Below are 19,447 nucleotides of genomic sequence, written 5' to 3'. Positions count from 1 at the left end.
AAACAGACTCGCAGACTTAGTAAACAATCTCACAGTTACTGGGGAAAGGGGGTGGGAAGGATAAATTTGGGAGTTTGAGATTTACAAATATTAGCCACTATATATAAAAATAGATTTTTTTAAAGTTTCTTTTGTATAGCACAGGGAACTATGTTCAATATATTGTAATAAGAATAATTTTAATGGAAAAAATATGAAAACAAATATATGTATGTATATGCATGACTGGGACATTGTGCTGTACACCAGAGACTGATACATTGTAATTGACAGTACTTTGATAAAAAAAATTTTAATTAAAAAATTTTTTTGAAAAGAGATCATGTATCTGGAGACAAGAGTTCTGCTCGGCAGAAAGAGGACCATTTCCACTGACTAAATTCACACATAGAGTCAATCCTGGGGCATCAGATCATAAGCTAAGGAAGTCAAGAGAGAGGAGTAGTCAATAGTGTCCAATGCTCCAGAGAAGTCAAACAAGGTAAGAACTGAGAAGGAACAATGGATTTGGTAGTAATTACTGATGAAGGGATTGGGAGCAATTTTTGTCCCAGGATTAGGGCCAAAGAATAAATGGAAGATGAGGGAGTTCAACCACGACCATGGCTTTCAGAAGCATGGCTCTTACAGTGAGTCTCTGTTATTCACTGCTAAGCAGCCTTTCCTCTCCTTCCAGTGCTGGTCCCCCAGAATTGTTTGGAAAACCATTCCTCCCCCATTCTCAGCCACATGATTTGGGTAGGATCAACTCCAAATCCGGCTCCAAGGGTTGCTCTAACTGGCTTAATCCAATCAGCACAGCCCATTCCTTGGCCCAGGGATCAGTTCAGAGATTGACAACTAACCCAGTCAGTACCAAGGAGCACTGGGGCCTTCTAGAAAGAAACAACTTTCTCTCTCTTCTTTGGAAGTTCCTGAGTGAGATCCTCTATTTCTCCCTGGGTAATATGGCCATTTTGCAAGCATGAGGAGGGAACGTTAAGCTGCCAGGGAAGAGTTGGGTAGGACACCAAGGATTAAAGCAGAGCCAAGAACACAGAGGCTCCTTCTGACATCATTGGAGCTGCTGCACCAAGCCTTGTCTAAAGGTCATGCTTCTGGACTTTTCAGTCACATGAGCCAATAGATGCTTTTGTTTAAGCCAATGTGTACTGAGTTTTCTGTCACTTGCAGCCAAAAGCATCCTAACTGATAGGGTTGTGAGGAAGAAAAAAGAACACAATTATAGCAAGAGGAGACACAAGGTCAAAGAATTTTTACTTTTCAGACAAAGAGATGTCTTAAAAAGAAGGATCTAGCAGGAAAAGAGAGTGAAGACACAGAAAAAAGCAATAATCAACAGAATAATGCTTCTGAGAAATAGGAGTAGCAGAAAATAGGACACAGGAGGAGCTTTAGACAGAAGGGAGCACCCACCAGTACCTGAAACAAAGTAGGTACTCAATTACTATTTGTCAAGTGAGTAGGTTAATGATTTGGAATCTTCTGAAAACTTTTACATATTGACAAACAACTTCTTTACAGAAGTCTGAATTCTTCTGCATTTTGAACCTGGTCACTCTAACTTCAACATGTGATAATATGCATGTGCTACTTACTTCAGAAAACATCAAGGATCGGAAAGAGTCCCTGATCCTGAATCCCTAATGTGATTTTGGGGCTTCTCAGTGTCCAGACCAGTGTTTTTCAAAACGAGACCATCTCACACCCTAGAGGAAATCACCATGGGTATCTGTTGAAAATGCAAATCCCTTGGCCTCACCTACTGAATCAGACTCTGCATTTTAATGAGCAAGCTCCTAGGTGCTTCTCAGTAAGTTCAAGAACCACTGTACTAGACTGGAAACAGTGATTTTGTCTTTTTCACCTGTGTTTCCTCAGCACCTAGTTCAGTGCCTGCAACAGAGCAGGTGCTCAGTTAAATGTCTGACACATGAATGTGTAAATCAGGGAATCCTGTACTGCTAAGTAAGCTGCAAGTTTGGCTGCTGATAAATAATTTAAGTTATGGGATTTACTTATACTTAGTGGTTCCAAGTGTGTTACATCAGTTGTGATAATAGGTCTCAGGTAAAGAGTAATTAATCATACTAAAAAACAAAGTTGGCAAATCATCAATTTATAAAAACAATTTTAAAGATATAATAGTATCCCTATGGCAACATCCCTTTCACTCCCTAGCATTCTGACATGCTTTTTTTGAGTCTTTTTTTTTTCCTTCTATTTTTGAGTACAGAGGACATTTCAGGGTATGTGTATATCAGATATAGACAGCATCAGTTATCTGTGCTGAGGTAGGAACAAAAAGTTATAAACCATGGAGCTATAATGAGCGAGGCCAAAGAGAGGGCTGACCTTACAACATCTTCAGATCAGTTCTCACTCACCAGGAAGGAACACAAGGAAGCCCAGGTTTCCCACTGAGTAAGACTTCAACATGCACAGCATGTACAACTGAGCCGTGGAGCGCAGGTGTATGGTAGCAGACATTTCTTTGTAGTTATACGTAGTTTGCTCAGAGTCCCTCGTGCCCCCTTGGCCTGGCAGTCAAGCCAGTTTAACACCGCTGGCAGAGGTTACATTACAAGATAATACATGTTGCATGATCCTGTTTTGGGGTGTGTTTGCATGTTTTCCCCAAAAGGTCTGGAAAAAAAACACACCAAACTGGTCATAAGAGTTATTCTTAGGGAATGAGATAAGGAGAGAAGGGGAAGGAGGATAAGGGTTACCTTTTTACTATATATGCTTAGGTTGTTGGATTTCTTATTTATAACGGGCATATATTAACTTTGCATTCAAAAAATAAATGCAAAAGAACTGGGAAAGAGTGACGGAAACATGCCCCATATTTCCCTCCCCAACTCGCTAAATTACACTTTACTCAAAGGAAGAATCTAGAAACGTGTGGCACTTGTTGGTGTCACAAAAACATCTGTTGAATGAAGAGCCTAGAGGAGACACTGAAAGATACCTTGGTTTTAAGCTCTGCCCTCAACACAGCAGGAGTTGGCCTTTTTTTCTTTCCTTTTGATCTCATCTCTTCCTCCTTTTTTCCCCCTCTTCTTCTTCTTCTCCTTCTCCCTCTTCATAAAAAGAGAAATAGCAGAATGCAGCAAAGAAGTTTTACCACACCACCTTCTAGTAGTAATACTAGGAAACACAGAAGTACATGAGAGTAAGAAGGAACGTATGATTGCGTTTATATAGTGGGGCATTAGGTCATGACTTAGCTGAAAGAGAGAGTCATCCAGCCCAAGGTAAAGAAGTGGGAGAAAGAGGGAGAAAGAGGAAGGGCCACGCAGGAAAAGCATGGTGTTAGGCTGAGAGGTACATTGAGCTTAGAGTCCCAAGCTACCATCTCCCCTCTATCCTTGAAGTCTGGCTGCTCAGTTCATTACTGAAAAGTGCTCAGGCTCTGGTGAACCAGTCTCTATTAACCAAAGACGGAGAGAATGATTTATAAGATTGACCAACAATTTACAATGTAAAGTATGTTTGTCAGCCAGGCAACGTACCCTCTTCCCAGGAGAAAAAAGTCTTTTTTACATTAGGGAGCTGCTTAGAGAACAGGGGCTTCAGAGCAGACAGATTTGGAGGCTGTTGAGTGATATTTTCTCCAAACTGCAGAAGTCTGGAGTGTCACCCCTTTTGGGCTCCCAGGAGAGTACAACCAGGGTGACGGACACGGCATGCTAGCTGCTCAAGGTCCCTCTCTCCCGCAGTGCTGGAGACACATTAGAAAACTCCCCTCCCTAGCCCTGCTCTGGCTGCTGATCTTCTACCTTCCTGTCCTGTCTTGACCACGTTTACAATCTTCCCCTCCACTTGTTTCACACTAAAATTATTTCCAGTGTGCTGGTCCCTGATTGCTTTGGGTAAACAGGCTGTAGTTGCTTGTCTACAAGACCAGGGAGAGGAAGCAAATTGGTGACAGTGGTTAAGAGCACCTCTCTGGAGTCAGACTGACTCCATTACTTACCAACTATGTGACCCTGGGAACCTCTCTGTGCCTGTTTCTGGATGGACACAGAGACAGATCCTACAGGAAGGAGGGACTGGCTGGCCCAACTCATGGCCTTTAGCTCTCAGATATTTCAGCATCTGGCTAAGATGCAGAGAGACCCCCTTGCCCAAGGTCACAGCCTTCTGATCTAATGAATACATCTAATGAATAATTGAGGCTGGGCAATAAAGATCTGGCCATTCCAGCCCAACGTGGGACATTCTAACCATCTATTTTAGCTTCAGAGTGCTAGTCAGTTCACATTGTTGTCAGGTATGTACTGCAGTTCAATTTCTCCCCCTTTTCCTCCCTTCCACAGTTGTCAACCCCAAGGACACTCCCTAACAAACATCCTGTACACTAAATCTCGTGTCCAGGATCTCAGAGTCCACTTCTTGGAGAACCAAACCTACCATAGTTGGTGCTAATACAGGTCTCAAAAAGCAGGCAAAAAATGATGTTTGGAAGCTGGGTCACTCACCACACAGCTAGAAATGAAGATCCAGTAGTTCAATTGTTGAACATTTCATCACTGGTGAACAGGGATAGTATGCTGGTGGGAGGGACTATACTAGCTCATGGGACGTATCAGGCATTTAAAAAATATGGGGGTGGTGTATGAAGACATACAGATGGCCAACAGACACGTAAAAAGATGCTCAATATCGCTAATTATCAGAGAAATGCAAATCAAAATTATGAGGTATCACCTCACACCAGTCAAAATGGCCATCATTAAAAAGTCCACAAACAATAAATGCTGAAGAGGCTGTGGAGAAAAGGGAACCCTCCTACACTGTTGTTGAGAATGTAATTTGGTGCAGCCACTATGGAAAACAGTATGGAGATTCCTTAAAAAACTAAAAAGACTTACCATATAACCTACCAATCCCACTCCTGGGTATATATCCAGAGAAAACTCCAATCTGAAAAGATATATGCACCCAAATGTTCATAACAGCACTATTTACAATAGCCAAGACATGGAAGCAAACTAAATGTCCATGGACAGATGACTGGATAAAGAAGATGTGGCGTGCACACAAACACACACAATGGAATAATACTCACCCATAAAAAGAATAAAATAATGCCATTTGCAACAACATGAATGGACCTAGAGATTATCATATGAAGTGAAGTAAGTCAAAGACAAATATCATACGATATCATTTATATGTGGAATCTAAAAAAATGACACAGATGAACTTATTTACAAAATAGGAACAGACTCACAGACATAGAAAACAAACTTATGGTTACCAGGGGGAAAAGGGAGGGAGGAATAAATTGAGAGTCTGGCAGATACAAACTACTATGTACAGAACAGATAAACAACAAGGTCCTACTATACAGCACAGGGAACTATATACAATGACTTGTAGTAACCTGTAATGAAAAAGAGTACGAAAAATAATATATATATATATGTATAACTAAATCACTATGCTGTATACCAGAAATGAACACAACATTGTAAATCAACTATAATTCAATTTTTAAAAATATGGCAGGTATAATAACTTTAAGGATAGTGGAATTGTGTCCTGCTACTGAAAGCCAAGTGTAAAAGCCAGAGGGCCTCTTTAATAGCATATGAAGAGGGCTTCAACACCTGCAGAAGGAGGGCAGGGAAAGCTGAGGCCCAGGATAATTATCAGAGTAGTTTAAGCTCCAATAGGATTAAATTCCCAATGCAGGTCAGCTAAGGGCCCAAGTTGGGAAATAATGGGACCATGACACATGGAAGGAACAGAGATACCTGACTGATGCTCCTGAAGACCCTGAATTTCCAGATTCTCCTGAACCCTCTGAACCTGCAGAAATGACCCACCATCCCACACTCCTTTCTTGCCTGTGGACAGTGCAGAAGCCTGTACCTTGTAAGACTGCATATACCTTCCTCAAAATCTGCCCTTACCTCCCTCATGGACACTAGTCTGCTAACTAGGGTTAAAACACCATCTAACTCAGTAGGGTCATACTGGGCCTGATAAAGGAGGAAAGGGACTATATCCCACAGGAGCCACAAGAACTAGCCAAGCATGTAATTGCAAAAGCTGGGAGAGTAGGAAGGGACTGGATTCAGAGGTTGCTTGATCAGGGACCAGGTTGTAAAATTGGATTAGGGAGAGTTACCTGACTTGGGAGAACTCTCCTGAGATACAGAATTTATCATTCTGCCAAGGAGCCCAGGAAACAGTACGTATTTGTTACAAGAATGGCTCTTAGAAGCATGGAGAACTTTACATGGGGTTAAAAATGCCACAGCTGCCAAGACAGGTGTAGGAAAAGATGAAAAAACTCAGAGATGAGCAGGAGGTGGATGTGCTATATAAGGTCACAAATCCTGCAGAATGATTACGTTCCATGGGAAGACTAAGAGGATACTACATTTACCGAGGCTGTAAGGAAAGTGATGGTAAGAGGTACACCAGCATCACTGAAAGTTCAGTGGTGGTTCTCCTGCGTAGGCCAGGACTGATAGTAGGACAGGCTGTTAGGAAACTAGGCTCACTAACAGCAATGTAGTGCAGGGCCTTGAAACAAGAGACCAGATGGGAGCACTTAACTGCTAGAAGTCAGGTAGATGCAATTATTTTGAGTGGAAAAGTCAGAGTGACAGCCCAGGAAGCCTGACTCTCAGAGAATTATGGAGATACTTAACAGAATACAGCATTCCCCAAGGGCAAAACAGATAGGCAGTCAACAAGGGTATTTATTCCTCAGTTTTCAATCAGGAGAAATTAAGGTTGGGTGATTACACAGGTGAGGGTGGTTGCTCCAGTGAAAAGTGACCATCCTTTGCCCACTTGCAGATCTGGGCCAGTTTTCAGACCCTGACTCATTAAGAGACCGTCAGGTCACCAAAAGGAGGACCCTGCAACACCATGGCAAATGTACACAGTAACGATTCCCCAAGTCCTCTCAAAGTTCACATACATACTATAGCACTATTTTCAAATATATCTTCAAATATAGTTTAAGGAATAGAATACAAGTTCATTTTAAGTTGTTAATAAATCCACAGTAATTTATGGGGAGGCATATAAACAACAGACATTTCTCACAGTTTTGGTGGCTGGAAGTCTAAGATCAGGTGGCCAGGATGGTTGGATTCTGGTGAGGACCCTCTTCAGGTACAGACTGATATCTTTCTGCAGTGTCCTCATCTGGCAGAAGTGGTGAGAAAGCTCTCTGGGGTCTCTTTGATAAGGGCACTAATCTCATTAATGAGGGTTCCACCCTTATAACCTAATCACCTCCCAAAGGCCCCACCTCCTAATACCATCATGATAGGGATCAGGAATCCACAGTAATTTTTGCCATTTTGCATTTTCCTCAAAAACAACAAATGTTGAAATTATCTCTTTTGTCCTCTGGGGCGGTCTGTATGAAAAGGGATTCTCACAGCATTTTAAATGTGCATGCCTTTTGCAACGTGTATCTGTGAATAAATGTAAGTTCTTGAGAGCAGGATCTTGTCTTAGTGACTTATTCATCTTGCTCAACTTCTAGCTCAGTGCCTGAGCTCAGGCAGATAGTAGATGTTTGATAAACACATGTTGGATGAATATTTGCACATGCAAACAATTTTGTTTTGGTAAAGTGTGGATGAATATCTTGGGATGGTAGAATTTTACATAGTTTTTAAAATTCCTTCATGCTTTTTTGTCCTTTTATTTACAATAAATGGGAATTATCTTTATCATTAAAAATATTCTATTTCTCCCAGTATGTTTTTAAATTATGACAAAAAATTCATACTCAGTGTATAAGTTCAAACACCACCAAAGTGTACAAATTAAAAATAAAAATCTCCCACCTCCTACCCTCTTCCTCCAGCTCCTTCCCATTTCATTATAAACCCCCTCCCCAAACAATTGTTACTGACATTTATTGCTTCCTCTTTGCCAGGAAAAATTCTAAACACCTTTTTACATACGTTAACTAATATATACCTTATCACAACACAAAGAGGCAGATATTATCATTATCCTCATTTTACTAAGGGAAAACTTTCACAGATTGGGTTCCTTGGGAAGCCAACTCTAAAGGAAGTTTAGATTATAGGACATCTATTCATTCAATTCAAACACTGTTTAGTCTCAGTATGTACTAACTCTGGTCCATGATGCACTGGAAGACCCCTTGCAGAAAGACCAAAATCAATAGATTTCACTCAAAGAACGAATCTTTCTTAATTGTAGTCAAGAGTCACTGACTATATTCTGACATTCTTTTATTAACACATTTAAAGAGGGTCCTCAGAGAAGGGTACCAGGCTTCAGGGTAGCTAAAAATAGGGGAGGCTGGCCTGGTTATTTTGGGTCATCTTGGCCATGGTCTCAGTTCCAACGATATATTGGGGGAGAGAAGTGTAGGGGACTTTTAAAAAGAAATCTTTTGTGGGCAAGGGTATAGCTCAAGTGGTAGAGTGCATGCTTAGCACACACAAGGTCCCAGGTTCAATCCCCAGTCCTTCCTCCAAATAGAAATAAATGAATAAGCCTAGTTACCTTTCCCTCATGAAATAAATAGAGAAAAGTCTTTTGGAGTAAAAGAAGTAGTTAGGCTTCTAGGTTGTTTTCTCTACCTTAATCCTGAACCCTTTTCAAACTAACTGGCAGCAAACTAGACATGTAGGTATGTGTTTAGTTCCAGTTTCAGGGATTTCTCTATGTAAGGTAAGATATTTTCTTTTATTTTTATTTTAAGGTATGCGCATGTATGATATAAACTTTCTGGGGAAAATAAAATTTAGGCAGTAAAGGGAAAAAGAAAAAGGAAGCCAGAGAGCAAGAACTCATCTGCCTGACTGTGCCCAGTAACGTGCAGGGAAGATTGAGGTCTCTCAGGTTCACTGCCAGAATGAAGAACTAATAGACTCCAAAAACTTTAGAGAACAGCTTTAAATTATTACTGCTTATGCTCCCTACCCTTTATTCCAAATCCCACAAAGAAATCACTTCTGAAATTGTCCTTTTTATTAGCTGACCTCAACAGGCATAAAACTGAACTTATTTCCTACACACTCCAGTCTCCCAAACCTCTCCACTTGTGTTCCTTATTTCCACGAAGAACCCACTCACCACGTTTCCTAAGCCAGAACCTGAACAGCATTTGTGCTTGAGACCTCACCTTAATCCTCTCCCAACTAATCTTCAAGTCCTAGTAATTCTACCTTACAAATTATCCAGAATCCATCCACTTCTCTCCATTTCCTTCTTCCTTAGTTCAGGGCACCATCATCTCTTGTCAAAATGACACCAACGACCCAAGTGGTTTCCCTGCCTTAGTCTCCCTTTTAATCCATTCACCACACTGCAGCCAGAGTAATCTTTTTAAAACACAAAGCTAATAATGTCCTTCTTCAGTTTAGAATCTTTCAATACTAAATTTAAAACTTCCTAATATAGTTTATTAGGCTCTGAAATATCTGGCCGCTGCATCCCTCCGCAGCCTCATCCCCCTACACCATACCCTCTGTTCCGCCATAATGAAATTTGAGTTTCCTGAACCCAACTTTTTCTATTATCGCTGGGCCTTTGACCAAGCAGTCTCTGCTTGGAACACCCTTGCCTCTACTGTTCTTTTGGGTAAATGAGACGCTTCCTCCAGACCCCAGCTCAGTTGTCACTTGCATAGCCCAAGTAGGCAGGCTTCATCCCACAACAGGTGCCCTCAGCGTGGTCCAGCCGATTTGTGTCTTCCAGGCGCGCGGCCCTGACGTTGCCCTTGACACTTCATCAGTGTCGGACAGTTGAAAGGCTCCTTAGAGAGGACCCAGATGCTTGCGGCTCCAGTCCACTACAGGTAGGCAGCACTTGAAGCCTCGGCCCAGCCTCAGAGACACACCCTACACTTTCAGAGGCCCGCGCGGGGTATGGGACCGTGGTTCACAGCCCGGAACCCACCCTAGCCCAGTGCGAGGCCCCGCCTCCGACGCTGCGTCAGGGGCGGGGCAGGGCGGGGCCCTGGGCGCCTGCGAACGGCGTGCGCCGAGCGGGGGGCGGGGCCATGGGCGGAGCGGAGCGCGCATGCGCGGTCGCCTTTGTGTGGGTCGAGCGGCGGCGGCGGCGGCGGCAGTGGCGGTCCCACTGGCAGGCGGGCAAGAGGGGAGTCCGGGCGGCGTCCGGCGTGATAGCCGGGGGACCACCATGGTAAAGAAGCGGAAAGGCCGCGTTGTGATCGACTCAGACACGGAGGACAGCGGCAGCGACGAGAACCTGGATCAGGTAAGGACAGGCCGCGGAGGCGCGGGCCAGTGGAGCGGGAGGGCTGAGTCCCGGCCGCGGGAGTCGGGAGCCGGTCGGGCCCCGGGCCTCCTGGCCCTAGCGCCCAGCCCACCCCTTGCCCTCAACGCCGCTGCTGCCTCCTTCATGTCCTCCTCGCAGTGCCTGGGGCCCTCGGAGTCTGGCCGGGGCCTGGAGAGGGAGCCCGACGGACTTGGCGCCTTGGGCGGGGAGGCGGGGCAGGGACCAGGCTGGTGGGCCTCGAGCTCGGGGGACCGGAGGGGTCCTTGATTTGCCAGGGCCAGATCGGGGCGGCAGGCTGCAGCCAGGCGATCCGGGCAGGGAGAGATAGGAAGTATCGCCCTCCAACCGGGGAGGCTGGAAGATTTTGGAGGAGGTGCAAGGGTGAGCCTGAGGCTTTTGCGAGGAGGGAGGCCGATAAGGTGCAGGCTCTGGAGGATGAAGTTTTTCAGACAAGGGTGTGAGCTGAGAGGAGGGACACTCGTAAATGTTCCGGGGAACCTCTGCCGTGCCTGATGAGGAAGACTTAGAAGTGGGCACAGATCTATTTGTCAGCTAGGGTCGTTTGTGGTGAAGAAGGGTCCCTGTTCAGATGTCAGACCCAAGAAAGCTCTTGGGAGGAGGAAAGAGGGCAGAAGTGGAGAAATATCTAGGGCAGCATGGAGGGACTGTGGCGAGGCCTCTTGGCCCTTTTCATGCAGCATCCCAGAATTCTTTCTACTTGAAAGATGTGCAGGAACCTTTGAAAGTAACTTTTGGTCTCACTGTCTTGGGGTTGCTTGAACTGTTTATATACTGTGGAAAATACTGTAGGGAGGAAGGCTGGCTGTCCTTTGTAGCGGTGCTCTAATGATACTAGAAGATACAAAGAGGATTTTCCCCAATGTTTTGTGAACAAATGATGTAAATAAAGAGTATGCAAGAAGTAGTAGTTTTATAAGTTGAGTAGAGAGAGTACTGAACTTAAAATCTGAAATTTTGAGTTCTACACTGTTTTTAAGCTATGTATCTTTGACCATAACTGTAAAGTCTAGATCAGACATCAGCCTTACGTATCTGATTGGGTTATTGTAAGGATCAAGTTATAAGAATTAATGTTGATACAAGCTCTTGCAAACTTAAGCTTTTCTGTAAATGGCTTCTTGGGAGTCTTTGTATTAGGGCAGAGGTGTCAGGACTCAAATATTAGAGCATGGAAGGAGAGGACTTTAAGAAAGGGGCTAGAGATGTGTTGAAAAGAGCTGTTTTGAAAATGATGGTATGGAGGTGGGAGGTGGGGAAGTAGTGGGGCCTGTGGAGAACTATCAAAGGGCTAGAAACCTTGTTATGGGATAGGAATTGAAAGGTAAGTAGAAAACGTTCTCACTGAAAGGCTCCAAAAATTTAATGATAGTTAAAAAATATATTCTTGTGTGTAAAAGTTTGGTTAATAACTTTAGACTGGCACTTAAGAGGATTAGAATTTTTTAAAACTATTTTCTAATCTAGAAATGTAGATATTTCTGATAATAACATCAGCTACCATTTTCACTGGGCCTGGGGTGAACTAGTCACCTCAATTAAGTGCTTTATTTACATTGTCAGCTTTTTAAATTATGGTGCAGTTGGTATCATTTTCCCCATTTTAGATATTACGAAAATAGAGGTTGAAGATGTAACTTAACCTAGATTCACACTACTTGCTAGTGGAATTTGAACCCAAATCTGTACCACAAGGCCTATATTCTTTCCACTATACCAACTTAATCTGATTTTCATATTGCAAAATGAGTGATGTTTCATAGCCATTTTCTGTGTTGGTAGAATTCATGTTTATAAAGTACATTGAATAGTTTAGAGGAAATTGATACATCAGTTTAAAAGATTATTTGGGGAGCTTCCTTGGTGAAGCACTTTCAAGATATCTGTTCTGATGAATGAACTAAAGTATAAATTATTCTGTCCTTGGTGATTTTCCACAGAATTCTGACAAATGAAATGAATTGACAGCTTCCTTTTGTAGTAGAGTGACTTTACCTGTTCCACAAAAATCTTTTCCAAAGTGAAAACTGGAAGGGATTATAACTTTAAACCCAACTCTATCTATTTGTAGGAAGAAATTAGCATGAAATTTGTAAGTAATACCCAATGCATTTTTCACAGCAATTTCAGCTTTCTCCTCTTTAACCATTCGTTGTCATTCTTTTATCAGACAGAAACCAGATCAAAATTTTCTTTTTCTGCATTTCCTAACAGAGGCACCATTGCCTTCTGTCTATCTGTTCAGCACTGTGCCAGGCTCTCAGAGGAATCAAAAAGAAGGATCTCTGCTCTCCAGTTTTCCCAGAGATGTTTAGCAGAAACTCAAAATCACCCAGGTTTGCGGGTCTTTAGGAATTGTCAGAACAGAATTTAATGCATTCTGGGCCTTTCCTCACCAAGATGATACCTTGGGCTACTCCATCTAGTTCGGTGCCTTCATTGGGAATATACATTGTATTTGCTGTCTAGTGTATGGTTCTTGTGGAGAAGAACAAACCATGACAAATCACTGAGTGTCTACTGTGAGAGTGGAGCACAGTTTAGTAAGGAGATCCTTTATCTGTGAGTTTCCCAGATAGGACTTAATGAATCAGACTCTCAGGGTACCCCTGCCTCTGCATTTTTACCAGGTATAGCCCAGGTACTTATTTGTGTTAAAGATTGAGACCACTGCCTGTATGCAAGTTAATCTTTTTAGTAAGACACTGAGAGAGTAGTTTGGGAGAGAAATAGCTTCCTGTCTCAGCCATAATGTGTGCACATATAACTGAAGGAACTTAAAAGAGATGTTTAAGGTGGCAAAGCTGCTGGTTCTTTTAAATCTCTGAAGCTGTTTGAATTGTTGGGATGCCTTTTTTGAGGCCTGTTTCTTTCTTTACTTTCTTCTTGGTGGAAAGGGGTATGTAGAAACTGAATTAGAGTCATTTAAATTTTGTTTTAACTTTCAAAGATTTTTAAAACTCAGACCTTTGAGAACTGGAAGGATTTATTTTAACATGTGACTTGATAATGACCTTTTTTTTATGTTGGCCACACCCTTTCTTCAGCATTTTAGAATTGCAAATCATGAAGATACTTGCTTTTGGTGCTTCATGGGTGAGGGGGGGGGGACAGAATTTGAGGCAAACCTAAGTTTTTTTTTACCCTATCATGTACCTCCATGGAGATTATGTGTTACTTTTTATAGAGTAGTATCTATGCAGTAGGTCCTATAAAATGAAAAATGTCCAAGATAATAAAGGAATTAGTCATCTATTCAGATCAATACAGTTCAATATTTATAGAAACTTTACCCTGTTTTAAGAAAAAAAGAAATCTACATGCACCTGGGGTGCTTTATTTCAAAATTTCCATTCTTATTTAAAATGGTGATTATGTTGTCATGTCCTCTTTTTCTCTGCTCATTTTACTTGTAGTAGCCATAAATAAACATTTTTTGAAAGATCCCCAAGTATTTTCTAGGAATTATTTTTAGACATTATATATTTAAAAATATCATTATTATAAAGTATCCTTCCATAAACCTTTCCCATAAAAGTTGGGAAATTTAAAAATTGTGCTTCTCATTAATGTAGTCTTTTTGCATTAGTCAGAGCAGAGTTTGAAGTCTAGGATGAACTTGTGAGAAGTGTCAGTGTTAACTTGTGAAGTTTTAAATTTGTGTCATAATGTTGCACCTAGCCTGATGTAACTCATCTGCTAATTTCACTTTGTTTAGAAATAGTGCAGGGAACATTGAGTCCCATGGGAGCTTTAAGGGTGAGGCTTTTAGGAAAAATTCAAAGCCCATCTTTGGATACTGATTTTCTTGGTGTACTTATTTGCTCCCTTACTAGACGTAAGTATCCCAAGGGCAGAGGTGTTGTTGGTGGTTTTTTTTTTTTTTAATCTTTCAACAAATGTTAGGCAGTACTAGGTACTAGGGCTGTTGGGTGAACAAAATGGAAGCAGTTTCCACCTTCAAGGAGCTTAGAAGAGAGGAGAGAGAGGAAAGAGAAGAGGGAGAGGGTGAGAAGGGATAGGGAGGGGCAGGTGTAGGCATTGCTCCGAGAGTCATTTCCTTACACTTACATTACAGGCTGTGAAAGAAGAGCAAGGATGCTGTGAGAATTTGACCAGGGACCCTATGCTTGCCTGATGCGAGTGACATTTAAACTGAGACCTGGAAGATGGGTTAGGAAAAGGGAGATTAGGAAACTGAAGAGTACAGGGACGTTTGAGTGTTTATGGTTGAGGGACCAACATGTACAAAAAAAGTGCTGAGGCAGGAAGGACCTAGCATCCCCATGAAACTGAAAGAAGCAGAGTGACTGGAACATCATTGGTTGGGGAGAGAGTGGTACAAATGAAGTTACGCAAGTAGTCTGTGTGGACCCTTTGAGGATGGAAAAGCCAGTTTAGTGGAACACAACCAGCATTAAAAAAAAAAAAAGGATATTGAATCAAATAGAAAACATCATATGTCAGACCTAGTAAAGATAAGTATTGTTTCATGTAACTTGTGTTTCATATATATACATGTATGTATATACTGGATCATGAGGAATAATTTATCTTACTCTGGGCTGAGGTTAAAAAGAAATTTTAAACCATTGGCAGGTCCAGGTTGGCAATGTTAAGGACTGTGGGCTTTATTCTGAAGGTAATGAGAAACCATTGAAGGATTTTAAGCTTGACAAGGTATTCTGATTTGTCTTTTGGAAAGTTCCCAGGCTGCTATGTGGTCAGTAATCTGGAAAAAGGATACCAGTTAGGTGGCAAATAGAGGAGTCCAGGTGAAAGATTGTCGAGCGCCTAAGTTCCACCGGAATGGAAGCTTCACGAGGGCAAGGTTATTTGTTCAGTGTCGTATCCCTGCACTAGAACAGTGCCTGGCCTGTAGCAAGCACCTTGTCAATATTTGTTGAATGAATGCCTGACTTGAACTGGTGTAGTTATAGAGACAACAGAAAGTGGATTCATTTAGGCTATGAAACTGAGAGAACTTGATGACTGGGTGTTGGGGGTGAGGAAGAGGTTCTGGCATGAGATGTCGAACCCTGGAGGAAGATCAGGTTTAAAGGTGAAGAGCATGTATTCAGTCTTAGACACATAGAGATTAAAGTCATCTGTGAGATATCCAAGTGGAGACATTAAGTAGATAATTGAAAATAATGCCTGCCTGACACAGAGCAGATAATTAATAAATCTTTGTTGAACAAGCAAATGCTGCTTGGAAAGTGAGATTCTAACTTTTCTGGTTATAGTAGGATTACTTAGAGATAAAAAGACACTGTCAATTTGGGAGTTCTGGCTCTAGTCTCTATACTGTAAGACTAATACCTCTTCCATAAGGCATGGAAATGTGCATTAGAATGTGTATTAGAAGAGGAAACTAAGTAGAAACAAGTAACACTAGTAGAATTTTTTTTTTAATTTTATATGCTTTTTTTAATGGGTTGAAAACTGACTTTATTTCGTCAATTCTGTAACATTGTGGGCATTTGTATAACTCAGTATTTTATTTATAATGATTACTTTGCTGGAAATTGGAGTGGGAAGTTGCCACATTTAGTGTCACTCATGTGAAATGTAAGGGAATGTTATAGTGCCACTTTGGAATTACAACTTCAGAAGGGTTTTTGTGTGTATGTTTTCTTTTGTTTTGTTTTCTTTTGTTTTTTAATTATAAAAATAGTGCATGCTTGTTGAAACAGTTCCAGCAGAACAGAAATACCTCCCTGTCCCACAAACATACACACATACAATGACTCTGACTCTGTTCCTTACTCTGAAAAGTAACCAACGTCCCGTGTTGGAATTATGTTCCTCTGCCAACAAGTTTGATAGAAAGAAAGAATAGGAATTAATGTCTCAGGTTTATAACCTCTGTGAATTACTACTCTTTCCTCAGCATCTCTGAAGTCCTCCCAGTTCTCTCTGTCCCTGTGGCTGTTTACCTTGTCTAGGTCACCATCCATTCTGATGACACTACCGTGGATTCCTTCTGACTCCTTTCTGCACTTCCTCCCTGGCCCTCCTGCTGTTTCTCTGACAGTCAGAGTGCTCTTTTAAAAACCTTCAGGGGATGGTTCTTCCCCTGCTTGAAGCCATTTGTTGGTTCCCCACTGCCTTCAAGTAAAATCCATTCCCCTGATCTTGCTTTATAAACCTGGGAATGATGTAGTTTCTTCTTACCTCTAACCTACCTCACCCCACCTCTAACCCCTCCTCCCCGCCTCCTTGCCTGCAAGGCTCTGGTCACACTGATTTCCTTTCAGTTCTTTGACCAAGCCAGGCTGTTGCCAATTTCAGGGCCTTATCTGTCCTATCTGGAGACCTCTGTCCAGAAGACTGCACCCCTGTCTCCTCCCCCCAACTTTCTAGTCTCAGCCTAAATGCCACTGCCTCAGAGAAGCCTCCCCTGATCACTCTATCACAGATAGGTTCCCCATTCACTTGATCTGCTTCCTTCTTAGCACTTATCACTGGGTATAATTGTTTCTTTATGTGTTTATTGTCTGTCTCCCTTACTTGATTTTAAATTCCACGAGGTCAAGGACTGTGTCTCTTTTCTTCATGACTATCTACCCAAAGCTTGGTACATTTTAGGTGCTGGTAGCAAGGGGAACCTTCTGTTGTGGTTTGCCTGGAACCGAATTTCCAGGAATTCAGGGCTTTCAGTGCTAAAATTAAGACATCCTTGAGCAAACCAAAATGTTTGGTCACCTTAGCTGGTAGTACTCATTTACTTTAGTTGCGTTTGTGGAATGAATAAGTGAAAAAGAGCTCAGCATGCTAATTAGCTATAAAAACCTCTGAGGTTCATATGAGCTTTTATTCTCCTTTTCTGGGGTACAGAATATGTATCCCACTTTTGTGTGATCATGGGAGGTTTAATTTAAGAGATAATGTTCAATTTCCTTTATTTTTTTTTAAATTTGATTTATTTTTTATTTTCAAAACACTTTATTTCATCTGAATGTCCTATGGTACAAAAGTATTACATTGAACCTATCACTCAAACAGCAGGTTCTGTCACTTCTTCATGAAGCAAATAAATAAAAAACAAATCATATCATATAGAGCATATATAGAAAATGTTCTTTTACAGAAAAAAAATATTCGGACATTTTATATTTAGTATAGCTTAGCAATCCAGTCTCTGTTGACAAATTTAGTTAACTGTTCAGAGGGACAGTACATACACAAAAGAACTCAAGAGCCGGAGGATATTTTAACTCTTGTTTAATCAGACAACATGTCTGATTTAATCTTTCTCTTGTATATTTTTTAGAAGATGCTCCATACGTAGATTCAAGTTTGGTTGGCCCTGTTTAGTCTTTTTACACAGTATTTTGAACACTTCCGTTTTCTTCTTTTTGTAGAGCCTTTGAGCTTCTTCTCTCTTGTTTTCTCCTCTCAAATTCTTGTTTCTTAGCAGCACACTTAGCTTGTATCCACTCATATTCTTCCTGTGCTTTTTGATTTGATGTTTTCTTTTTATTCTTCTTTGGGATAGTAATGGAGTTCACTCTTATGCTACACTGTTCTTCTGGCTGAGACTGCTCGATGCTACAAGTGTTTTTCAGACAAAGCTTGGTCAATGGTACATTGCTCTTCCCACAAAGGCTGAGCAACTTGTTCTGACAGAGGCTAGTCAACTTGTTCTAACAAAGGCTGGTTGACTTTTCTAACTTGCTTCCTGAGTCTTTCCTCTTCAGCTAAATAGAGATGTTTCAGATGATCAGGGTATTGATCTATGAACTGGGATTCCTGTGAGGTTTGAGCCTTTTTTCTCTCCATAGCAATTTCTTGTAACTTTGCTAGATCTTTAGTTTTCTTCGAAATGCAAAGCCTTGTCCTTCACGAATGCTCCCCACAAAGGCCTGCGCATGGTTAGGTTGCCATGTCCTCTGTGTCACATCCTTATTTCTGAATCCAACCAGTGAAACTCCTTCACCATGCGTCCCAAAACTCTCTGTCTGCCACCTTGCAGCCGGCCTTACCGGCGCCATGGACAGAAAAACCACCGACGATGTTTAATTTCTTTTAAGTGAGTAAGGGGATGCTAAGTTACTTAATTACAGGTTGATCCTGGCATGACATCACAAAAAGTGAACTGTGAATGATGGAGTTGGGGAGTTAAATCCTAAGGTTTATGAATCTTCATGTATGGATAGCTTAGAATTCTAATTTTAACCAGAATAATACTCTAGTAAACATTGCATTAGTGCAATTAGACTTGCTTTATTTTAGGGTCTCAGTGTTGGCTGTCTAGTGTTAAATATGGCTTTCAAGCAGTGTTAATGAAACTGCTTTCGAAGCCAGATGTGTCATCCTACACAGTCATACCTATAGTATATTGGGCATTGGCATTACTCTCAGCAGATCTTTAGTTCAGCTTAAATTTGATGTACCATGCTGGCACCCCACACTGCCATTCCATCCTAAAGAAATGCCAAGATAAGTAGGGAAGGTTTTCACTAGATGAAATGAAATAAGGGACGATGATGAGAGAAAACCACTGGACACACAGAAACATCATCTCAACCAGTGTGGCACCATGAAGCGGGCTGGCAGGAGAGAGCTACAGATGGACCTACCCCCTGTGCATGAATCCATTTTAGATTGGCTTTTTTGAGTATTGGTGTTGGATAAATCAACCCCTACAGGTAGCACATCTGATGATCTCTTCATGTGTGCAGTGTTGGCAAGACTTTTCTGTTGCACGTCAGTCTGTTCAGCTGTATTTATGGGCCCTCAGTAGAATATAAAAGACTAAAATATGAAGCGTAGCCTTGCTGTGAGTTCCTCCAGTAACTTCCTGTACAATTCTCAGTTTGTGGAAAGTGTCTTTCACACTATTAAGAAGCTCTTTGCTATCTCCACACTACTGTTAATATGATATTTAATGTTGTAGAAGAAGAAGGGCTCTGCCTATCAGATGCAATTGTTCATTGATGGAAAACCATTTGTTAGGTTTTTAATACAGAGTAGAACTCTTTAACAGAAAGACAGTACAAACATCTTAAACACTTTAGTTACAGTAACTTTTAATGGATATCTTATTGCTTGTAATTGTCAGTGTTTCAGGGAAGGATTTGATTGCTAGCATATCCAAATCCCTGTTATAAAGAGTTGGTATTAAAACAATTCTAGTTTATTTGTGAACCTCAAAGAG

The 19,447-nt window shown here is 41.5% G+C and overlaps 1 protein-coding gene and 1 pseudogene across 2 annotated transcripts in view; one reads left to right on the top strand and one right to left on the bottom strand.

Annotated features, from left to right (window-relative positions):
* Positions 1-10,035: 10,035 nt before the first annotated feature.
* RTF1 (RTF1 homolog, Paf1/RNA polymerase II complex component) overlaps positions 10,036-19,447 on the top strand; it is a 42,737-nt gene continuing 33,325 nt past the window's right edge. For both annotated transcript variants that reach the window (XM_032481474.1, XM_006176634.3), the window contains exon 1: positions 10,036-10,245. In XM_032481474.1, coding sequence (XP_032337365.1) covers positions 10,048-10,245 — 198 coding nt within the window. In that variant the 5' untranslated portion in view covers positions 10,036-10,047. The remainder of the gene's footprint in view (positions 10,246-19,447) is intronic.
* LOC102508324 lies at positions 17,565-18,294 on the bottom strand (annotated as a pseudogene).

Source organism: Camelus ferus, chromosome 6, assembly GCF_009834535.1.
Source record: "Camelus ferus isolate YT-003-E chromosome 6, BCGSAC_Cfer_1.0, whole genome shotgun sequence".
In the NCBI taxonomy this organism is placed as follows: Eukaryota; Metazoa; Chordata; class Mammalia; order Artiodactyla; family Camelidae; genus Camelus; species Camelus ferus.
The sequence above is the reverse complement of the archived record's forward strand: the minus strand, read 5'-3'. Positions and strand labels throughout refer to the sequence as shown.